Genomic DNA, 24,710 nt, shown 5'->3' with positions numbered 1-24,710 from the left:
GTAGAGCTCAGAGACAGAATTGTGTCGATACAGATCTGGAGAAGGGTATCAAAAAATGGTCCCCAAGAACACAGTGGCCTCCATCATTCTTAAATGGAAGAAGTTTGGAACCACAAAGACTCTTCCTAGAGCTGGCCGCCCGGCCAAACTGAGCAATCGGGGGAGAAGAGCCTTGGTCCGGGAGGTGACCAAGAACCTGATGGTCTCTCTGACAGAGATCCAGAGTTCCTCTGTGGAGATGGGAGAACCTTCCAGAAGGACAACCATCTCTGCAGCACTCCACCAATCAGGCCTTTATGGTAGAGTGGCCAGATGGAAGCCACTCCTCAGTAAAAGGTACATGACAGCCCACTTGGAGTTTGCCAAAAGGCACCTAAAGACTCTCAGACCATGAAAAACAAGATTCTCTGGTCTGATGAAACCAAGATTGAACTCTTTGGCCTGAATGCCAAGCGTCAAGTCTGGAGGAAACCTTACACCATCGCTACGGTGAAGCCTGGTGGTGGCAACATCATGCTGTGGGGATGTTTTTCAGCAACAGGGACTGGGAGACTAATCAGGATTGAGAGAAAGATAACAGAGCAAAGTACAGAGAGATCCTTAATGAAAACCTTCTCCAGAGCGCTCAGGACCTCAGACTGGGGTGAAGGTTCACCTTCCAACAGGACAACGACTCTAAGCACACAGTGAAGACAACGCAGGAGTGGCTTCAGGATAAGTCTCTGAATGTCCTTGAGTGGCCCAGCCAGAGGCCGGACTTGAACCCGATCGAACATCTCTGGAGAGACCTGAAAATAGCTGTGCAGCAACGCTCCCCATCCAACCTGACAGAGCTTGAGAGGATCTGCAGAGAAGAATAGGTCTTAATACTTATTAAAATGGAATATTTCGAGAGAAAAAAACTGTTATGGGGTATTGTGTGTAGATTGATGAGGGAAAGAAACCATTGAATCAATTTTAGAATAAGGCTGTAATGTAACAAAATGTGGGAAAAAAATCAAGGGGTCTGAATACTTTCCGAATGCGTTGTATCTAGAACTTTTCCACAGAGGGTTCTACATGGAACCCAAAAGGGTTCTACCTGGAACCAAAAAGAGTTCTACCTGGAACCAAAAAGGGTTCTACCTGGAACCAAAAAGGGTTCTACCTGGAACCAAAAAGGGTTCTACCTGGAACCAAAAAGGTTATCCTATGGGGACAGACGAAGAACCCTTTTGGAACCCTTTTTTTTCGAAGAGTGTGGCTAAATGTCCTGTATTCAGCCAGACCCTACTTCCCCTATCTCCGCACTCCTACTCGTACATACCCCGCCCTCCGCTTCCTAACCCGTCTGCCCCCCCCCCCCCCACAGATCCGCCTGACAGGGGGCCGTACTCGGTATGAGGGGCGGGTGGAGGTGCTGAGCACAGAGGCTAACGGGACCAGGAGCTGGGGCCTGATATGTGGCGGGGCCTGGGGCACCAAGGAGGCCATGGTGGCCTGCAGACAGCTGGGGCTAGGCTACGCTAACAACGGCCTGCAAGTAGGTCTATTAGTCAAGCTAACTGCTTTTCCACTACTAATATAATATGCTTAAACCAGGTTATAACCATGGACTACAAGTACCATGAATCTCCAACCTCACCATGGCAACTATGGAACACACGTACATCCCCTCAACCAATCATGATATTACATGAATCCCCTCAACCAATCATGATAATACATGAATCCCCTCATGATAATGTAACGAGTCAGATATGGTCGGCGGACTTCTCTCTCGGTAACCCACCGTCTTAACCATTAGACCAGTGGTATTCAAAGTTGGGGTCGCACTGGGTAATTGCAGTGCGGTCGCCAAATTTGAAAACCAAAAATGCAGAGTAACGATCATTTTATGGGACAATATGCAAACTCCATTCCATATTGAAAAAGATAATTTATAAAATAAAATTTTATTGAGTAAATGTATGTATTTGTTCTCTCAATTTTGATAGTAGATATGGAACAAAAATTGGGTCCCCAGAAATTCTGGGGGAAAAAAAATTAGGTCCTCACTTAATAAGTTTGAATACCACTGGTTTATACTAAATCCCCCAACCCCACCACATCGCTGTTAGTGATGAGCCAACAGCCAACCATAACATGCCAGGTGGCGACACCTCATTGGTTCTCCCAACCCACCAGGAAGGAACCAATGTGGCTCCCCGCTCCATGATTCACCCTGACATGTTCATTCTGACATGTTATTCTATGGACTAATCTCACAGCAGCTGCTGCTGCATCAGCAAACCGCTGGCCCTCAGGACTGACATGTTATTCTGAGACACTGGACCCTCAAGGACAGGAGTTTGACACGTGTGGATTGGAGCAGTGTTTCCCAACCCTGGTCTTCCAGTACCCCCAACACCCTGGTCTTCCAGTACCCCCCAACACCCTGGTCTTCCAGTACCCCCCAACACCCTGGTCTTCCATTACCCCAACACCCTGGTCTTCCATTACCCCAACACCCTGGTCTTCCAGTACCCCCAACACCCTGGTCTTCCATTACCCCAACACCCTGGTCTTCCAGTACCCCCAACACCCTGGTCTTCCATTACCCCAACACCCTGGTCTTCCAGTACCCCCAACACCCTGGTCTTCCAGTACCCCCCAACACCCTGGTCCTCCAGTACCCCCAACACCCTGGTCCTCCAGTACCCCCCAACACCCTGGTCTTCCATTACCCCCAACACCCTGGTCTTCCATTACCCCCAACACCCTGGTCTTCCATTACCCCAACACCCTGGTCTTCCATTACCCCCAACACCCTGGTCCTCCAGTACCCCCCAACACCCTGGTCCTCCATTACCCCCAACACCCTGGTCTTCCAGTACCCCCAACACCCTGGTCTTCCATTACCCCCAACACCCTGGTCTTCCAGTACCCCCAACACCCTGGTCTTCCAGTACCCCCAACACCCTGGTCTTCCAGTACCCCCAACACCCTGGTCTTCCAGTACCCCCAACACCCTGGTCTTCCAGTACCCCCAACACCCTGGTCCTCCATTACCCCCAACACCCTGGTCTTCCAGTACCCCCAACACCCTGGTCTTCCAGTACCCCAACACCCTGGTCTTCCAGTACCCCCAACACCCTGGTCTTCCAGTACCCCCAACACCCTGGTCTTCCAGTACCCCCAACACCCTGGTCTTCCAGTACCCCCAACACCCTGGTCTTCCATTACCCCCAACACCCTGGTCTTCCAGTACCCCCAACACCCTGGTCCTCCATTACCCCCAACACCCTGGTCTTCCAGTACCCCCAACACCCTGGTCTTCCAGTACCCCCAACACCCTGGTCTTCCAGTACCCCAACACCCTGGTCTTCCAGTACCCCCCAACACCCTGGTCCTCCAGTACCCCCAACACCCTGGTCCTCCAGTACCCCCCAACACCCTGGTCCTCCAGTACCCCCAACACCCTGGTCTTCCATTACCCCCAACACCCTGGTCCTCCAGTCCCCCCCAACACCCTGGTCCTCCAGTCCCCCCCAACACCCTGGTCCTGCATTACCCCCAACACCCTGGTCCTCCAGTACCCCCCAACACCCTGGTCCTCCAGTACCCCCAACACCCTGGTCCTCCAGTACCCCCAACACCCTGGTCTTCCATTACCCCCAACACCCTGGTCCTCCAGTCCCCCCCAACACCCTGGTCCTCCAGTCCCCCCCAACACCCTGGTCCTGCATTACCCCCAACACCCTGGTCCTCCAGTACCCCCCAACACCCTGGTCCTCCAGTACCCCCAACACCCTGGTCCTCCAGTACCCCCAACACCCTGGTCTTCCATTACCCCCAACACCCTGGTCCTCCAGTACCCCCAACACCCTGGTCTTCCAGTACCCCCAACACCCTGGTCCTCCAGTACCCCCCAACACCCTGGTCCTCCAGTACCCCCCAACACCCTGGTCCTCCAGTACCCCCCAACACCCTGGTCCTCCAGTACCCCCCAACACCCTGGTCCTCCAGTACCCCCCAACACCCTGGTCCTCCAGTACCCCCCAACACCCTGGTCCTCCAGTACCCCCCAACACCCTGGTCTTCCAGTACCCCCAACACCCTGGTCCTCCAGTACCCCCTAGTTGACATGTTGAATCAGGTGTGCTTGTCCAGGGTTACAATAAAAATGTGTACTGTTGGAGGTACTGGAGGACCAGGATGTTGGGGGTAAATCCCAGAGTTGGGGAAACACTGGATTAGAGGAAGCACAGACAGGACAGCTGATTGACGTCTCCTAGGGGGATAAGTCTGAGACGTAAATCCCCAGTGGAAATGCACAGAAAGTGGCCTATCACTGACTTCCCCTAGGGCCCTTCTGCAGGTGCGTATCGTGGGAGGCAGGACGTACTATGAGGGGCGTGTGGAGGTTCAGGTGGGGGCGCGGTGGGGCACAGTGTGCTCTGCCAGCTGGACCACTAAAGAGGCCATGGTAGTCTGCAGACAGCTAGGCCTGGGATACTCCATGCATGCCATCACTGTGAGTAAACACTGGGAGAAGAAGAAATGTAAATACCACGGCTTATTCCTACGAGCCAAAGTATTCTACTCCCTTATCACCATACAGGGATACGTAGTTGTCTTACCTGACAGACTCACATCTGAGTTATCTTGTTGAAGGTAATAACGTCCAAGAAAAGAGAAACCGGCACACTGCTCTTTAATCAAGCTACGCTACCAGCAAGAGCAGCGTTCAGGTTTCTCTTTTCTTTAAAGCACAGAGAAGAAAGTCAATAATTCTCTGAGTTAAGATATTCTACTGTACTGCCTTATCATAGTTGTAAAGTGTCTTGTGGTCAGAGGCTGAGCAAGCTGCTTATCACAGGCAGATTGATGAGATGGGCAATCAATTTCATCAGTCGTTTATAAATTGTTGACAAATTTTAAATGCATTTATTTGCCATAAATTAGCATGATATGCTAACCTAATTGATATACTGTATATCACTCCTCACCTCTTCCAACTTGCTAGCTGATGTGTGGTGAACATTCTGGCACAAATGAGTTGCATCACTCAGGTGGGTGCTACACATTGGTGGTGGATGAGTTGGATGAGGAAGAGGTGAGTTTCTCCAGTACACAAGAAAAAAAAAGGTTATTTCTAGAACGAGGATGGGCAACACCAGTCCTTGGGTGGGGGGGCAGAGTGTTGTCCCAGTTTCTCCCATCCCTAGCAAACACAGCTGATTAAACTAATTTACATTCTTAATTGAAGATCATAATTAGTTGATTATTGGAGTCAGGTGTGTTAGATGGGGGATGATGGGGCAAAAAAAAAAAAAGGGGGGACAAAAGTTGCCCATCCTTGATGTAGAAAATCAAAGGTCTCTTTGGCTGTCGCCATGGGTTAAGCCATTGATTTAATCCGTTTCGGTTGCAAATAGAACCTTTTTTTTACAGAGGGTTCTACGTTCAAGTCAAAAGGGTTCCAAATAGAACCCACAACGGCCATTAGAAGGGTTTTTCCGTGGGGACACCTAAAGAACCCTTTTGGAATTATTTTTTTCTATGTGTGTATTTGCACTTTGAGATACTGGAAAAGCACTTTATAAATCATAACCTCTTAATGTCTGGGCTCTGTTTGTGTGTGTTCTTTTGTGTTTATCCTGTCCGTCCCCCCCCCCCCCCCCTCGATCTCTAAGGAAACATGGTACTGGGACAGTAGTAATGTAACAGAGATGGTGATGAGTGGAGTGAAGTGTACAGGGAGCGAGATGTCTCTGAGCCACTGCCAGCATCACAAAACCGTCAGCTGTCAGAAGACTGCTGCTAAGTTCTCTGCCGGGGTCATATGCTCAGAGAGTGAGTTAAACTGTTTATAAATGGTAGTAACAGTGTTATGACACAATCATAAGCATTAGTAACACAGTCACAGAATCATAAACATTAATAATGATTCTACATTAATAAACCCCTATGATTCTAGAGTGGGTGACCGGAATGCTCAACCAGTATGAGCTAGATAAAGTATTGGTTTGTTATTATACATTGATACAGATAAAGTATTGGTTTGTTATTATACATTGATACAGATAAAGTATTGGTTAGTTATTATACATTGTAATCAACCGACACTAAAACTGAGCTGGGTATGGAAACTACATGTCAACGGTTTTAACATTACTACCCTCTTCTTTTCTCTTCTCCTCCTCCTCTCCACTCCACCTCCCCTCTCGTCCTCTCCTGCCCTCTCCACCTCCTATCTCCTCTTCATCCCTCGTCTTCTCTGCTCTTCCTATCTCCTCCTCTCCTCCCCCTCCACCTCTCCTCTTCCTATCTCCTCCTCTTCCCTCATCTCCTCTCCTCCTCTCCTCCTCCCAGCGGCGTCTGACCTGGTCCTGAATGCTCCCCTGGTCCAGCAGTCCGTGTACATTGAGGATCGTCCGCTCCACATGTTGTACTGCGCGGCGGAGGAGAACTGTCTGTCTAAGTCTGCTGCTAGTGCTAACTGGCCCTACGGACACCGACGCCTGCTGCGGTTCTCCTCTCAGATCCACAACATCGGACGGGCCGACTTCAGGCCCAAGGCTGGACGCCACTCCTGGGTCTGGCACGCCTGTCACGGGTAACTATGGCAACCTGGTCATCTTAGAGCAGTGGTTCCCAAACGTTTTATAATCCCGTACCCCTTAAAACATTCAACTTCCAGCTGCGTACCCCCTCTAGCACCGGGGTCAGTGCACTCTCAAATGTTGTTTTTTTGCCATCATTTTAAGCCTGCCACACACACACACACACACACACACACACACTATACGATACATTTATTAAACATAAGAATGAGTGTGAGTTTTTGTCACAACCCGGCTCGTGGGAAGTGACAAAGAGCTCTTATAGGACCAGGGCACAAATAATAATAAATCAATAATTCTGCTCTTTACTTAACCATCTTACATATAAAACTTATTTGTTCATCGAAAATTGAGAATAACTCACCAAAGGTTAATGAGAAGGGTGTGCTTGAAAGGATGCACATAGCTCTGCAATGTTGGGTTGTATTGGAGAGAGTCTCAGTCTTAAATCATTTTCCACACACAGTCTGTGCCTGTATTTAGTTTTCAAGCTAGTGAGGGCTGAGAATCCACTCTCACATAGGTACGTGGTTGAAAAGGGCATCAGTGTCTTAACAGCGCGATTTGCCAAGACAGGATACTCTGAGCGCAGCCCAATCAAATCAAATCAAATCAAATGTATTTATATAGCCCTTCTTACATCAGCTGATATCTCAAAGTGCTGTACAGAAACCCAGCCTAAAACCCCAAACAGCAAGTGATGCAAGTGTAGAAGCACGGTGGCTAGGAAAAACTCCCTAGAAAGGCCAAAACCTAGGAAGAAACCTAGAAAGGAACCAGGCTATGAGGGGTGGCCAGTCCTCTTCTGGCTGTGCCGGGTGGAGATTATAACAGAACATGGCCAAGATGTTCAAATGTTCATAAATGACCAGCATGGTCAAATAATAATAATCACAGTAGTTGTCGAGGGTGTAACAGGTCAGCACCTCAGGAGTAAATGTCAGTTGGCTTTTCATAGATGATCATTCAGAGTATCTCTACCGCTCCTGCTGTCTCTAGAGAGTTGAAAACAGCAGGTCTGGGACAGGTAGCACGTCCAGTGAACAGGTCAGGGTTCCATAGCCGCAGGCAGAACAGTTGAAAATGGAGCAGCAGCACGGCCAGGTGGACTGGGGACAGCAAGGAGTCATCATGCCAGGTAGTCCTGAGGCATGGTCCTAGGGCTCAGGTCCTCTGAGAGAGAGAAAGAAAGAAAGAGAGAAAGAGAGAATTAGAGAGAGCATATTTAAATTCACACAGGACACCGGATAAGACAGGAGAAATACTCCAGATATAACAGACTGACCCTAGCCCCCCAACACATAAACTACTGCAGCATAAATACTGGAGGCTGAGACAGGAGGGGTCAGGAGACACTGTGGCCCCATCCGATAATACCCCCGGACAGGGCCACACAGGCAGGATATAACCCAACCCACTTTGCCAAAGCACAGCCCCCACACCACTAGAGGGATATCTCCAACCACCAACTTACCATCCTGAGACAAGGCCGAGCATAGCCCACAAAGATCTCCGCCATGGCACAACCCAAGGGGGGGCGCCAACCCAGACAGGAAGACCACGTCAGTGACTCAACCCACTCAAGTGACGCACCCCTCCCATGGACGGCATGGAAGAACACCAGTAAGCCAGTGACTCAGCCCCTGTAATAGGGTTAGAGGCAGAGAATCCCAGATATCTGTCAGTGGCTTCTGATTTAAATTAGATTTTTACAGAACCGCTTGTTGCAATTTCGATTAGATTAGTTAATATTAGATTACATTAGTTAATATTAGATTAGATTAGTTAATATTAGATTAGATTAGATTAGTTAATATTAGATTAGATTAGTTAATATCAGATTACATTAGTTAATATTAGATTAGTTAATATTAGATTAGATAAGATTAGATTAGATTAGTTAATATTAGATTAGATTAGTTAATATTAGATTAGATTAGTTAATGTTAGATTAGATTAGTTAATATTAGATTAGATTAGATTAGATTAGATTAGTTAATATTAGATTAGATTAGTTAATATTAGATTAGATTAGTTAATATTAGATTAGATTAGTTAATATTAGATTAGATTAGATTAGATTAGATTAGTTAATATTAGATTAGATTAGTTAATATTAGATTAGATTAGTTAATATTAGATTAGATTAGATTAGATTAGATTAGTTAATATTAGATTAGATTAGTTAATACCCTAGCAGTAGATCAGATTAGTTAATACCCTAGATTTAGATTAGATTAGTTAATATTAGATTAGATTAGATTAGATTAGTTAATATTAGATTAGATTAGATTAGATTAGTTAATATTAGATTAGATTAGATTAGATTAGTTAATATTAGATTAGATTAGATTAGATTAGTTAATATTAGATTAGATTAGATTAGATTAGTTAATATTAGATTAGATTAGATTAGATTAGTTAATATTAGATTAGATTAGATTAGATTAGTTAATATTAGATTAGATTAGATTAGATTAGATTAGTTAATATTAGATTAGATTAGTTAATATTAGATTAGATTAGATTAGATTAGATTAGATTAGATTAGATTAGTTAATATTAGATTAGATTAGTTAATATTAGATTAGATTAGATTAGATTAGATTAGATTAGTTAATATTAGATTAGATTAGATTAGATTAGATTAGATTAGATTAGTTAATATTAGATTAGATTAGATTAGATTAGTTAATATTAGATTAGATTAGATTAGATTAGTTAATATTAGATTAGATTAGATTAGATTAGTTAATATTAGATTAGATTAGATTAGTTAATATTAGATTAGATTAGATTAGATTAGATTAGATTAGATTAGTTAATATTAGATTAGATTAGATTAGATTAGTTAATATTAGATTAGATTAGATTAGATTAGATTAGATTAGATTAGATTAGATTAGTTAATATTAGATTAGATTAGATTAGTTAATATTAGATTAGATTAGATTAGATTAGTTAATATTAGATTAGTTAATATTAGATTAGATTAGATTAGATTAGATTAGATTAGATTAGATTAGATTAGTTAATATTAGATTAGATTAGATTAGATTAGTTAATATTAGATTAGATTAGATTAGATTAGTTAATATTAGATTAGTTAATATTAGATTAGTTAATATTAGATTAGATTAGATTAGATTAGATTAGATTAGTTAATATTAGATTAGATTAGATTAGATTAGATTAGATTGGATTAGATTAGATTAGTCCAGTGGTCACCAACCTTTTCTGAGTCCAGATTACTTTCTGAATCCAAAAGCAAGCCGTGATCTACCACTCAGATTCTTTTTTTTAAATTACTTTAAAAAAACATCAGTTTATGCTACATTAACCTACTGAGAAAGCGCGACACAAACCATTAACAATAACTACAGAAGTTTATCGGAACACTTTATTATACTCATTCATTACAGCTGCAGTGCTGGTTGTAGCATGAGTGGAAGTAGGGAGAACATGCATTTTATGATTTTTAAAAGTGTTGAACAAAGTGTTGACAGTGCTGAATAACAAAATGGAAACACTTTGCCTTTCCTGGCGCTATGGCTGATGAATCAAGTGCACCTACCGCCAACAGCGCTGAACGAAAAACAAAATAGGAACGCAAGGTTTTTTTCATAGTTTTTTTTTTTTTACAAATGTGCCTTGGAGATGGACCAGTGTATGAGGCTATGTGAGAGGTTACAGACCTAGAGTCCAGTGTTCAGTTAGGCTACTATTCCATTTAACCCATCTGAACAGTACAGTTCCCTTGACTCGCCATTTTGAAGTCTTTTGACTGTTGAATTTGTATATCGCATCACAACATCGCCGGTACTGCTATCGTCCTAAACAGTTGGCTACTGTTCTCTCCTTTTCGCAGCTTTTCTCTTATTGAATTCAACTCTGACATTGTCTTTTTTTCCTCAGTGGATCGACGCTAACTTTTTCTACCCAAGTTTCCAAAAGCATTTGTCAATTAGCGTGTAATTGGCGCTCTAGTAAGGCCCTAACGTTTTAGGCTTAGGCTACGCTCCAACGCCAGAAAGAAAAACCTTAATGTAGCCCATAGATATTAATTACACAAGAATTAGACATTTATGGATTTTTAATGCGTTGTTTCCTCTTTATTCAACTCACCTGTTATGAGTTAACCCGGGCATCAATAGTCCCTGCCCATCTTCTGAAAAGGTCTGAAAGCCCTACCTCTTTAATAAAGAGCATCTTCAATTAGACAACTCAGTCTTATTGCCCCCTACTCAAAAGGCTAAATTAGACAACTCAGTCATATTGCCCCCTACTCAAAAGGCTAAATGAGAATGAGACAACTCAGTCTTATTGCCCCCTACTCAAAAGGCTAAATGAGAATGAGACAACTCAGTCTTATTGCCCCCTACTCAAAAGGCTAAATGAGAATAAGACAACTCAGCCATATTGCCCCCTACTCAAAAGGCTAAATGAGAATGAGACAACTCAGCCATATTGCCCCCTACTCAAAAGGCTAAATGAGAATGAGACAACTCAGTCATATTGCCCGCTACTCAAAAGGCTAAATGAGACAACTCAGCCATATTGCCCCCTACTCAAAAGGCTAAATGAGACAACTCAGCCATATTGCCCCCTACTCAAAAGGCTAAATGAGACAACTCAGCCATATTGCCCCCTACTCAAAAGGCTAAATGAGAATTAGACAACTCAGTCTTATTGCCCCCTACTCAAAAGGCTAAATGAGAATGAGACAACTCAGTCTTATTGCCCCCTACTCAAAAGGCTAAATGAGACAACTCAGTCTTATTGCCCCCTACTCAAAAGGCTAAATGAGAATGAGACAACTCAGCCATATTGCCCCCTACTCAAAAGGCTAAATGAGAATGAGACAACTCAGCCATATTGCCCCCTACTCAAAAGGCTAAATGAGACAACTAGTCATATTGCCCCCTACTCAAAAGGCTAAATGAGACAACTCAGCCATATTGCCCCCTACTCAAAAGGCTTAATGAGAATGAGACAACTCAGCCATATTGCCCCCTACTCAAAAGGCTAAATGAGACAACTCAGCCATATTGCCCCCTACTCAAAAGGCTAAATTAGACAACTCAGTCTTATTGCCCCCTACTCAAAAGGCTAAATGAGAATGAGACAACTCAGCCATATTGCCCCCTACTCAAAAGGCTAAATGAGACAACTCAGTCGTATTGCCCCCTACTCAAAAGGCTAAATGAGACAACTCAGCCATATTGCCCCCTACTCAAAAGGCTAAATGAGACAACTCAGTCTTATTGCCCCCTACTCAAAAGGCTAAATGAGAATGAGACAACTCAGCCATATTGCCCCCTACTCAAAAGGCTAAATGAGAATGAGACAACTCAGCCATATTGCCCCCTACTCAAAAGGCTAAATGAGAATGAGACAACTCAGCCATATTGCCCCCTACTCAAAAGGCTTAATGAGAATGAGACAACTCAGCCATATTGCCCCCTACTCAAAAGGCTTAATGAGAATGAGACAACTCAGCCATATTGCCCCCTACTCAAAAGGCTGAATGAGAATGAGACAACTCAGTCTTATTGCCCCCTACTCAAAAGGCTAAATGAGACAACTCAGTCATATTGCCCCCTACTCAAAAGGCTAAATGAGACAACTCAGTCTTATTGCCCCCTACTCAAAAGGCTAAATGAGACAACTCAGTCATATTGCCCCCTACTCAAAAGGCTAAATGAGACAACTCAGTCGTATTGCCCCCTACTCAAAAGGCTTAATGAGAATGAGACAACTCAGCCATATTGCCCCCTACTCAAAAGGCTAAATGAGACAACTCAGTCGTATTGCCCCCTACTCAAAAGGCTAAATGAGACAACTCAGTCATATTGCCCCCTACTCAAAAGGCTAAATGAGAATGAGACAACTCAGCCATATTGCCCCCTACTCAAAAGGCTAAATGAGAATGAGACAACTCAGCCATATTGCCCCCTACTCAAAAGGCTAAATGAGAATGAGACAACTAGTCTTATTGCCCCCTACTCAAAAGGCTAAATGAGAATGAGACAACTCAGCCATATTGCCCCCTACTCAAAAGGCTAAATGAGACAACTCAGCCATATTGCCCCCTACTCAAAAGGCTAAATGAGACAGCTCAGCCATATTGCCTGCTACTCAAAAGGCTAAATGAGACAACTCAGCCATATTGCCCCCTACTCAAAAGACTAAATGAGACAGCTCAGCCATATTGCCCGCTACTCAAAAGGCTAAATGAGACAACTCAGCCATATTGCCCCCTACTCAAAAGACTAAATGAGACAGCTCAGCCATATTGCCCGCTACTCAAAAGACTAAATGAGAATGAGACAACTCAGCCATATTGCCCCCTACTCAAAAGACTAAATGAGAATGAGACAACTCAGCCATATTGCCCCCTACTCAAAAGGCTAAATAAGAATGAGACAACTCAGCCATATTGCCCCCTATTCAAATAGCTATTTTACCAAGGATGGTGATTGAGCTTATTATGTATCGTCATAATTACACTTTTAGTTTTGTTTGAGGCTGATGAAAAAGCATGCAGTTTGTGTAAACGGTTCTTTATTCTGTGTGCGTCTTTTTGGAGCAGGGTGTTTCTTGGAGCCGTAGTATATCGATTTGGTTTCTTAGGTAGAATATCAAGACAGCTGGAACATTTGATGGGAAAATTAATTCCACGAGTGAATAGCTAGTGTTGCTATTGTTTTTCTAAAATGTAATTGTTATCTTTAGTGTTAATAACTAATGTAGTCATTATCTTCAGTGTTAATAACTAATGTGGTCATTATCTTCAGTGTTAATAACTAATGTAAAAATTATCTTCAGTGTTAATAACTAATGTAGTCATTATCTTCAGTGTTAATAACTAGTGTAGTCATTATCTTCAGTGTTAATAAGACCATCGATGTAAAATAAAAAGCAGGACGCACAGGGACCCACCCACCCATTGGTCGTTCCCCACCCAGAAGACCCTCTCTGTAACCCGTTCCCCCTTCCCTGGCCCCCCTTCCCCAGCCCCCTCCTCCTAGCCCCCAGCCCCCCTTCCCCAGCCGTCCCCTCCCTAGCCCCCAGCCGTCCCTCCCCAGTTTCCCCAGCCCCCCTCCTCCCTAGCCCCCAACCAGCCCCCCTCCTCCCTAGCCCCCAGCCCTCCTTCCCCAGCCCCCTCCTTCCTAGCCCCCAGCCAGCCCCCCTCCTCCCTAGCCCCCAGCCGTCCCTCCCCAGTTCCCCCCGCCCTGCACTATAATTACAGGGTTGTAGCATAACAGTAAGTGGCAGCCTTGCATATTAAATCTCTTAAGCAGCATATTTAGATTCTTATGGCATAAATAATAATAATAAAAACAATAAGTCAAACTAAATAAGTAACCAATTCAGACCTTTACAATTAAATTAGCAGACTGGACCAGTAAGGGTGGGTAATGAAGTTAGCAGACTGGACCAGTAAGGGTGGCTAATGAAGTTAGCAGACTGGATCAGTAATGGTGGGTAATGAAGTTAGCAGACTGGACCAGTAAGGGTGGGTAATAAAGTTATTAGACTGGACCAGTAAGGGTGGGTAATGAAGTTAGCAGACTGGACCAGTAAGGGTGGGTAATGAAGTTAGCAGACTGGACCAGTAAGGGTGGGTAATGAAGTTAGCAGACTGGACCAGTAAGGGGAGGTAATGAAGTTAGCAGACTGGACCAGTAAGGGGAGGTAATGAAGTTATCAGACTGGACCAGTAAGGGTGGGTTATGAAGTTAGCAGACTGGACCAGTAAGGGTGGGTAATGAAGTTATCAGACTGGACCAGTAAGGGTGGGTAATAAAGTTATAAGACTGGACCAGTAAGGGTGGGTAATGAAGTTAGCAGACTGGACCAGTAAGGGTGGGTAATGAAGTTATCAGACTGGACCAGTAAGGGTGGCTAATGAAGTTAGCAGACTGGACCAGTAAGGGTGAGAATGAAGTTATCAGACTGGACCAGTAAGGGTGGGTTATGAAGTTAGCAGACTGGACCAGTAAGGGTGGGTATGGGGTTATCAGACTGGACCAATTAAGGGTGGGTAATGAGGAAAAAATTATGAAAATTAAACCAGATATAACAGATATGACAGGTATAACAGATATGACAGGTATAACAGATATGACAGGTATGACAGATATGACAGATAATGACAGGTATAACAGATATGACAGGTATGACAGATATAAAAGATATGACAGATATGACAGGTAGACAGGTATGACAGATATGACAGATATGACAGATATGACAGGTAGACAGATATAAAAGATATGACAGATATGACAGATATGACAGATATGACAGGTATGACAGATATGACAGATATAACAGATATGACAGATATGACAGATATGACAGGTATGACAGATATGACAGATATGACAGGTTGACAGATATGACAGGTATGACAGATATGACAGATATGACAGGTATGACAGATATGACAGATATAACAGATATGACAGATATGACAGATATGACAGGTATGACAGATATGACAGATATGACAGGTATGACAGGTTGACAGATATGACAGGTATGACAGATATGACAGATATGACAGATATGACAGGTATGACAGATATGACAGATATGACAGATATGACAGATATAACAGGTATGACAGATATAACAGATATGACAGATGTAACAGATATGACCACAATAATTCATAGTAATTTGCTGAAGAAAAGGCCACAGGAAGCGAAACTCCCTAGATGGTATCTTCAGATGAAGGAACTAAAGGCAAGTCTTTCTGGATAAGAGTGTCTGCTAAATGACTAACATGTAAAAGGTAAATGTCACAACAAAAAAATGGAAATTAAAAACAAGAGTACCGTATCATACGGCATGCCACGGGTAACTATGGCAACCTCATATTCTATAATAATACAAGGTCAACCCAGAAGTTAAGTTTGCTGAGGCTGGAACAAGCAGGAAGTTGGGTCCTATGAATCTGTTCTACAATCTAGGTTGATCATGTAAATGCTGTCATTTAAAAAAAATAAACTTTATTTAACGAGGCAAGTCAGTTAAGAACAAATTCTTATTTTCAATGACGGCCTGGAAACAGTGGGTTAACTGCCTTGTTCAGGGGCAGAATGACAGATTTGTACCTTGTCAGCTCGGGGATTTAAACTTGCAACTCTTTCGGTTACTAGTCCAATGCTCTAACCACTAGGCTACCTTGCCGCAGCAGCACAGAATATAAAATAAGAGTAACGTTATATATCAGATGTTTGTAATAATTCTTCACTATTGTTGCACTCCCCATGCAGCCACTACCACAGCATGGACATCTTCACCCACTACGACCTGCTGTCATCCAATGGGACCAAGGTAGCTGAGGGACACAAGGCCTCCTTCTGTCTGGAGGACACCGAGTGTCACGAGGGTGAGTCTTGGGAGGCAAACCAATCAGAACAGTCTACTGGAAGTCCATTCAATCAGAACAGTCTGTGGTCCACCCAATCAGAACAGAGTCTATTGGCGTGCCATCCAATCAGATCACACTTTTCTAGATGGCCAGCCAATCAAATATGGCCTATTTTGGGGTGTTAAGATTAGGGATATCTTATCCAAATCCAAGTGAAACATTTTGTATCTGGTTTTGGAGGATGTAGTATTTTTGGTTAATAGTCTAATTGTTGTAAACTGTGTTCTCTCTATCTCTAAGAGATAGGAGTGTTCTGTGTTCTGCAGGTATCTCTAAGAGGTATGAGTGTTCTGTGTTCTGCAGGTATCTCTAAGAGATAGGAAGGAGTGTTCTGTGTTCTCTAGGTATCTCTAAGAGATAGGAGTGTTCTGTGTTCTCTTGGTATCTCTAAGAGATAGGAAGGAGTGTTCTGTGTTCTCTAGGTATCTCTAAGAGGTATGAGTGTTCTGTGTTCTCTAGGTATCTCTAAGAGGTATGAGTGTTCTGTGTTCTCTAGGTATCTCTAAGAGATAGGAGTGTTCTGTGTTCTCTAGGTATCTCTAAGAGATAGGAGTGTTCTGTGTTCTCTAGGTATCTCTAAGAGATAGGAGTGTTCTGTGTTCTCCAGGTATCTCTAAGAGGTATGAGTGTTCTGTGTTCTGCAGGTATCCCTAAGAGGTATGAGTGTTCTGTGTTCTGCAGGTATCTCTAAGAGGTATGAGTGTTCTCCAGGTATCTCTAAGAGGTATGAGTGTTCTGTGTTCTGCAGGTATCTCTAAGAGATAGGAGTGTTCTGTGTTCTCTAGGTATCTCTAAGAGATAAGAGTGTTCTGTGTTCTCTAGGTATCTCTAAGAGGTATGAGTGTTCTGTGTTCTCTAAGTATCTCTAAGAGGTATGAGTGTTCTGTGTTCTCTAGGTATCTCTAAGAGATAAGAGTGTTCTGTGTTCTCTAGGTATCTCTAAGAGGTATGAGTGTTCTGTGTTCTCTAGGTATCTCTAAGAGGTATGAGTGTTCTGTGTTCTCTAAGTATCTCTAAGAGGTATGAGTGTTCTGTGTTCTCTAGGTATCTCTAAGAGGTATGAGTGTTCTGTGTTCTGCAGGTATCTCTAAGAGGTATGAGTGTTCTGTGTTCTGCAGGTATCTCTAAGAGGTATGAGTGTGCTAACTTCGGAGAACAGGGCATCACCGTGGGGTGTTGGGACCTGTATCGCCATGACATCGACTGCCAGTGGATCGACATCACCGACATCAAACCAGGAAACTACATCCTACAGGTGGACTACCATTTTTAAGAGGCTGTTAAAGGCCCCCGAATCAGACATATAACTTCCAAAATGTGTAACTGCATGAAGTTTTGAAATATGGTAAACTACAAATTTGAATTGTCAAACTGTGTGAAATTCTTCTGCATTTATGCTGTCTGCATTTATTCTTTCCCCCGTTGCTTTTTCATGAACCGTTTGAAAACTCACCGAGCGCCCTTAGTGGCCGGACCTCCAGACCAACTGCAGACCTATGGAGTGACAGAATTATTTTAGAGCGAAGTCCATACCATTTACCTCTTGTGTTTGACGTTCAAATCCTTTCAGATTGTGATCAATCCCAACTTTGAAGTGGCAGAGAGTGACTTCACAAATAACGCCATGAAATGCAACTGCAAATACGACGGCCACCGGATCTGGCTTCACAACTGCCATATGGGTGAGAAGCTGTACTCCGAGATTTGTCATTTGAGTTAACTAATGTGTTTTATTGAATACTCTCCTGTCTGAATGGGATCTTATATAGGGAATATGGTATCTTTTCAGACATACCCCTAGTTTGTTCCAGACTCTTCCACTGCTTTCTGTCTCTGACTGTCGGTTGCCCCTACAGGTGATGCCTTCAGTGAGGAGGCAGAGAGGAAGTTTGAAAAATACCCAGGACAGCTCAACAACCAGATCTCATAATCTGCCTAGCAACACACCAATCTCATCAGACCCCATGTACAAACAAAAAAAAGGGGGGGGGGGGCTGATGCATCTAACCATGTTCAACGATGGGACAACCAATCACCAACCCTCCATCACCTATCTACCTACCAGAAACCCAATTCATTATCAAATCCCAAACCAACCAACCAACCAACCAATCACAACCAACATCATTAAATCACAAGCAACATTCCACAGGGCAGCAGTCAGCAGTGATCTTAGACCAGGATTCAAATCCGAACGCATTTTGTCGACTAATGCACCTTTTTTAAAAGGCATTGTTTTCCCGCATTTGCAGAGACCGCATTCACGGTAAACGCTCCGTTATGTCGGCTCAAATGACCTTTAAAATGTCCAAGCTCGCTCTACCGCTGATCTACAGCTAGTCAGATTGAATCCAGGCCTTGACTGAAGGAGCCATGTTATATTGCCATGTCATACGGTGAACGTTTTGGTGTAATGCCAGTGCTATTATTATTATACTTGAACACTTAGTACTCTAAGATTTTTTTTAACAAACTTATTTTAGATTTTTAATTTTTTTTTGTTCAAATGTGAGTATATTATGCTAAATTTTGTCACAGAAGAACAAGTCATATGATATCATATCATACTGGTCTTAGTTCATGTTTGACTGATTGATGTCTGACGTGCAACATTTTCATTCATGTTCTGTTAAAGTTATGAATTAAGTTTTATTTTTTTTTAAAAATTTTGTCCAGTCTGTAGTTTTGAAAGGTGATCCAGAGGTGTATTCACTAGGAACCAAACAGACGCAAACGAAACAGGTGAAGGATCTACCTACATTTGTCCAATACAAGCTCTTTGGTTTCGTTGCAAAAAAAACGTTTTCAGTTGTTTTGCTACGCTGTGCACTAATGAATACACCTCAGGAGAAGATGCTAAGTCCTAATTCTGCTACAAGACATCTTCATAATGACCTGTGGTATCACAGGGAACCATCCAATGTTGTTGCATCTCCATGTAGTTCTCATAGTTCACACGCGAAGATCTGTTTAGATAAAATATATTCTAAAATCCTCAAATTCAAATCTGGACCTTGAAGCCAGTTCCACTGCTTTTTTCATTCTTCCCCTTTAATAAGGGACTGATTTAGACCTGGGACACCAGGTGGGTGCAATTAATCATCAGAAAACCCGTAGTACTCCGGACCCTAGGGTAAACGTAACATTGTAAAGTGTTGGTCCCATGTTTCATGAGCTGAAATAAAAGATCCCATACATTTTCCATACGAACAAAATGCTTATTTCTCTAAAATGTTGTGCACAAATGTGTTTACATCCCTGTTAGTGAGCATTTCTCCTTTGCCAAGACAATCCATCTACCTGACAGGTGTGGCATATCAAGAAGCTGATTAAACAGCATGATCATTACACAGGTGCACCTTGTGCTGGGGACAATAAAAGGCCACTCTAAAAGGTGCAGTTTATCATACAACACAATGCCACAGCTATTTTAAGTTTTGAGGGAGTGTGCAATTGGCATGCTGACTTCAGGAATGTCCACCAGAGCTGTTATCAGAGAATTCTCTACCATAAGCCGCCTCCAACGTTTTAGAGAATTTGTCAGTACGTCTAACCAGTCTCACAACTGTAGACCACACGTAACCACGCCAGCCCAGAACCTCCACATCCGGCTACCTCACCTGCGGGATCGTCTGAGACCAGCCACCTGGACAGCTGATGAAACTGTGGGTTTGCACAACCAAATAATTTCTGCACAAACTGTCAGACACTGTCTCAGGGAAGCTCATCTGTGTGCTCGTCTTCCTCCCTCCTCAATAACTTTTTTAATTACTTAATTCCTTGCCACCCATTCTGAAACTAACTGCAGCTCTTTGTTAATTAAGTGTTGCAGTCATTTCAGTCGCTGTAGTAGCTGACGTGTATAGTGTTGAGTCATCCGCATATATAGACACACTATCTTTACTCAAAGTGACATGTCGTTAGTAAAGATTGAACAAAGTAAGGGGCCTAGACAGCTGCCTTGGGGAATTCCTGATTCTACCAGGATTATGTTTGAGAGGCTTCCATTAAAGAACACCCTCTGTGTTCTGTTAGACAGGTAACTCTTTATCCACATTATAGCAGGGGGTGTAAAGCCATTGCACATACGTTTTTCCAGCAGCAGACTATGATCGATAATGTCAAAATCTGCCCTGAAGTCTAACAAAACAGCCCCCACAATCATTGTATCATCAATTTCTCTCAGCCAATCACCAGTCATTTGTGTAAGTGCTGTGCTTGTTGAGTGTCCTTTCCTATAAGCGTGCTGAAAGTCTGTTGTCAATTTGTTTACTGTAAAATAGCATTGTATTCCAGATGTTTACTAAGGGTTGGTAACAGGCTGATTGGTGGGCTATTTGAGCCAGTAAAGGGGGCTTTACTATTCTTGGGTAGAGGAATGACTTTAGCTTCCCTCCAGGCCTGAGGGCACACGCTCTCTAGTGGGCTTAAATTGAACATGTGGCAAATAGGAGTGACAATATTGTTTGCTATTATGCTCAGTAATTTTCCATCCAGATTGTCAGACCCCGGTGGCTTTCACACGTGTTATCCAGATACTGACTGTTAGCACTTGGTGGTCTATAGCAGCTTCCCACCAGAATGGGCTTTAGGTGAGGCAGATGAACCTGTAGCCATATTACTTCCAACAGTATAACAGTATATATCAGTATTTTCAGCTCTGGTAGCGTTTTACCATTCTGATAGGTCATCCATAACGAGTTGATTTCATTGGTTTGTTTTGGTGTTGAAGCTGCAGAACACAGAGGTGAGTTGTTTCAGGTTCTCTTTCCACAGGAGGAGGTAAGTCCATTACGGTTTCTGAGTGTCTCTCTGTGGTGTTGTTCATGTGTTTAACAGGTGTCTCTGTGGGTATTGTTCATGTGTTTAACAGGTGTCTCTGTGGGTATTGTTCATGTGTTTAACAGGTGTCTCTGGGGTGTTGTTCATGTCTCTGTGGGTGTTGTTCGTGTCTCTGGGGTGTTGTTCATGTCTCTGGGGTGTTGTTCGTGTCTCTGGGGTGTTGTTCATGTCTCTGGGGTGTTGTTCATGCCTCTGGGATGTTGTTCATGCCTCTGGGGGGTTGTTCGTGTCTCTGGGGTGTTGTTCGTGTCTCTGTGGGTGTTGTTCATGTCTCTGGGGTGTTGTTCATGTCTCTGGGGTGTTGTTCATGTCTCTGGGGTGTTGTTCGTGTCTCTGGGGTGTTGTTCATGTCTCTGGGGTGTTGTTCATGCCTCTGGGATGTTGTTCATGCCTCTGGGGTGTTGTTCGTGTCTCTGGGGTGTTGTTCGTGTCTCTGTGGGTGTTGTTCATGTCTCTGGGGTGTTGTTCGTGTCTCTGGGGTGTTGTTCGTGTCTCTGGGGTGTTGTTCATGCCTCTGGGGTGTTGTTCGTGTCTCTGGGGTGTTGTTCGTGTCTCTGGGGTGTTGTTCATGTCTCTGGGGTGTTGTTCATGTCTCTGCGGGTGTTGTTCGTGTCTCTGTGGGTGTTGTTCATGTCTCTGTGGGTGTTGTTCATGTCTCTGGGGTGTTGTTCATGCCTCTGGGGTGTTGTTCATGTCTCTGGGGTGTTGTTCGTGTCTCTGGGGTGTTGTTCGTGTGTTTAACAGGTGTCTCTGTGGGTGTTGTTCATGTGTCTCCGCTTCCTTCTGTAGATTCTCGTTTGGTGTTTGTACTGTGTAGGACCTTAGCTGGTGGTGTTTGTACTGTGTAGGACCTTGGCTGGTCTTGTTTCTACTGTGTAGGACCTTGGCTGACCATGTTTGTACTGTGACTCTAAATTAAATAGAACCTTGACCATGTGACCTAGCCACCCCAAAATAACTTTGTAATGTTCACATCACACATCCTTTAATTTTCTGAAAAGTGGATAAATGTACATATTTTACCTTAATTTATTAGTTACATTTTTGACTTACCTCCCTGATCTAATTGAGCAGCCGGATTGCAGTGGTAATGAATGTTGGTGTTTTTTTTGTACCTCAGACCAGGGGGCTTTGGAAGACACACACATTGTGAATTGAGATCCTGCTATTTGTCTTGTCTTCTTCCTGTGTCATTAGCCTCTAAAAGGGCCTGAGTGTCATACAGCCTCTAAGTCGCTCTGGATAAGAGCGTCTGCTAAATGACTTAAATGTAAATGGGCCTGAGTGTCGTACAGCCTCTAAAAGCGGCATCTGATGGCATAGCGGGATTTCTTATAAGCGTCCGGATTAGTGTCCCGCTCCTTGAAAGCAGCAGCTCTAGCCTTTAGCTTGGTGCGAATGTTTCCTGTAATCCATGGCTTCTGGTTGGGGTACGTACGTACCGTCACTGTGGAGATGTCGTCGTCGATGCACTTATTGATGAAGCTAGTGACGGATGTGGTGTATTCCTCGATGCCATAGGAGGAATCCCGGAACATATTCCAGTCTGTGCTAGCAAGACGGTCCTGTAGCTTAGCACCCGCGTCATCCGATCACTTACATATTGAGCGAGTCACTGGTACTTCCTGCTTTAGTTTTTGCTTGTAAGCAAGAATCAGGAGTATAGAGTTATGGTCAGATTCACCAAATGGAGGGTGAGGGAGAGCTTTGTACACGTCTGTGGAGTAAAGGTGGTCTAGAAATGTTTTGCCCTCTGGTTGCACACGTAACATGTTGGTAGAAATGAGGTAAAAAGGGATTTAAGTTTCCCTGCATTAAAGTCCCCGGCCACTAGGAGTGCCACATCCGGATGAGCATTTTCTTGTTTGCTTATGGCCTTATATACAGCTCGTTGAGTGTGGTCTTAGTGCCAGCATCGGTTTTTTGGTGGTACAAAGAGGCAGCTACGAAAAATATAGATAAACTCTCTTGGTACTGTAAGTGTGGTCTACAGCTTATCATAAGGTACTCTACCTCAGGCACGCAAAACCTTGACTTCATTAATATTAGATTTTGCACACCAGCTGTTTTTGACAAATAGACACAGACCACCACCCCTTGTCTTACAGGAGGCTGCTGTATGTTGTCATTCAGCCACGACTCAGTGAAACATAAGATATTACAGTTTTTAATGTCCCGTTGGTAGGATAGCCTCAAACAGAGCTCATCCAGTTTATTCTCCAGTGATTGCACGTTGGCCAATAGGACGGATGGTAGAGGCGGTTACCCACTTGCTGACAAATTCTCACATGCACCCGGATCTGCAGCCCCTGTCTCTCGGTCTTCTCTTCAATGCGATTGACGTGGGGTTTGGGCCTGGTCCGGTATTTGCAGTAAATCCTTTGCGTCCGACTCGTTAAAAAGAAAAAAATCTTGGTCCAGTTTGAGGTGAGTAATCGTTGTTCTGATATCCAGCTCTTTTCGGGTAGCAGAAACATTATGTAGAAAATCTCCTCCGGTGCCATAATAATAATTTAAACGATTTAAAGTCACATGACTCACAAGAAAGTAGTAGAGATGATCAATCAGGAAGAAACAATTATTTATTACATAATGTTCCCATTGTGTACTTGACAGATGAGATCTACAAGCTTGAAGTAAAGTCCATAGTTTGAAGTTTTACAACACTTTCATAACCTGTAAATCCCCCCCCATAACCAAACAAGTGGAGACGTGGGTAATTGTGCCAGGAAACTGTTCATCACACACACAGAGTAGGCTGTCCTTTTTAAGGGTTGAGTTCCTGCCACGAATACATCGCAGACGCATGACAGATATTACAATGCTTGAATAGGTCATTTAACAAATCAGGGCTGTATTCACAAGGAACCAAAACAGAACAAAATGGAAGCAAACGAAACAGGGAGGGACCTATCTGAATTGGTCCAATAGAAACTAGGTTTGCGAATTGTCAGGGGCCTCACGATACGATATTATCCCCATAGTGAGGGACCTTGCCAAACATATTGGTCACTATGTCTGCTGCAGAGGCAAGAGAGAGCATTAGATTTGTACATGGAGAAACTTGTTGTGTGTTTTGTATGTTTCTCAAATGTACATTGTATCTTTATATTATGAAATTTAGTACAGCCAGAAGAGGACTGGCCCCCCCTCATAGCCTGGTTCCTCTCTAGGTTTCTTCCTAGGTTTTGGCCTTTCTAGGGAGTTTTTCCTAGCCACCGTGCTTCTACACCTGCATCGCTTGCTGTTTGGGAGTTTTAGGCTGGGTTTCTGCACAGCACTTTGAGATATCAGCTGATGTAAGAAGGGCTTTATAAATACATTTGATTTGATTTGGTCTTCCATGTTCTGGCCCAGGTACAGGGGGGTCTCCTTTCACAGTATCGCTATACTGGAGTTCTGGCCCAGGTACAGGGGGGTCTCCTTTCACAGTATCGCTATACTGGAGTTCTGGCCCAGGTACAGGGGGTCTCCTTTCACAGTATCGCTATACTGGAGTTCTGGCCCAGGTACAGGGGGGTCTCCTTTCACAGTATCGCTATATACCGAGTGTACAAAACATTAAGAACACCTTCCTAATATTGAGTTGCCCTCAGAACAGCCTCAATTCATCAGGACATGGACTCTACAAGGTGTCGAAAGCGTTCCACAGGGATACTGGCCCATGTTGACTCTAATCCATGTCTCAATTGTCTCAAGGCTTAAAAATCCTTATTTTACCCGTCTCCTCCCTTTCATCTACACTGATTGAAGTGGATTTAACAAGTGACATCAATAAGGGATCATAGCTTTCACCTGGTCAGTCTATGTCATGAAAAGAGCAGGTGTTCATAATG

The 24,710-nt window shown here is 43.5% G+C and overlaps 1 protein-coding gene across 5 annotated transcripts in view; it reads left to right on the top strand.

Moving 5' to 3' along the window:
• Positions 1 to 19,236, top strand: part of LOC115161828 (lysyl oxidase homolog 3B) — a 67,870-nt gene extending 48,634 nt beyond the window's left edge. For 2 of the 5 annotated variants that reach the window (XM_029712625.1, XM_029712626.1), the window contains 7 exons: positions 1,352 to 1,522; positions 5,658 to 5,817; positions 6,337 to 6,580; positions 15,875 to 15,990; positions 17,151 to 17,287; positions 17,603 to 17,714; positions 17,889 to 19,236. In XM_029712625.1, coding sequence (XP_029568485.1) covers positions 1,352 to 1,522; positions 5,658 to 5,817; positions 6,337 to 6,580; positions 15,875 to 15,990; positions 17,151 to 17,287; positions 17,603 to 17,714; positions 17,889 to 17,962 — 1,014 coding nt within the window. In that variant the 3' untranslated portion in view covers positions 17,963 to 19,236. Of the gene's footprint in view, positions 1 to 1,351; positions 1,523 to 4,339; positions 4,496 to 5,657; positions 5,818 to 6,336; positions 6,581 to 15,874; positions 15,991 to 16,298; positions 16,361 to 17,150; positions 17,288 to 17,602; positions 17,715 to 17,888 lie in introns of those variants that run through there. The other 3 variants (XM_029712629.1, XM_029712627.1, XM_029712628.1) reach the window with 3 other exon arrangements.
• Positions 19,237 to 24,710: the final 5,474 nt, after the last annotated feature.

This window comes from Salmo trutta, chromosome 25, assembly GCF_901001165.1.
Source record: "Salmo trutta chromosome 25, fSalTru1.1, whole genome shotgun sequence".
Taxonomy (NCBI): domain Eukaryota; kingdom Metazoa; phylum Chordata; class Actinopteri; order Salmoniformes; family Salmonidae; genus Salmo; species Salmo trutta.
Note: the sequence above shows the minus strand (reverse complement) of the source record. Positions and strands in the feature narration are given on the sequence as shown.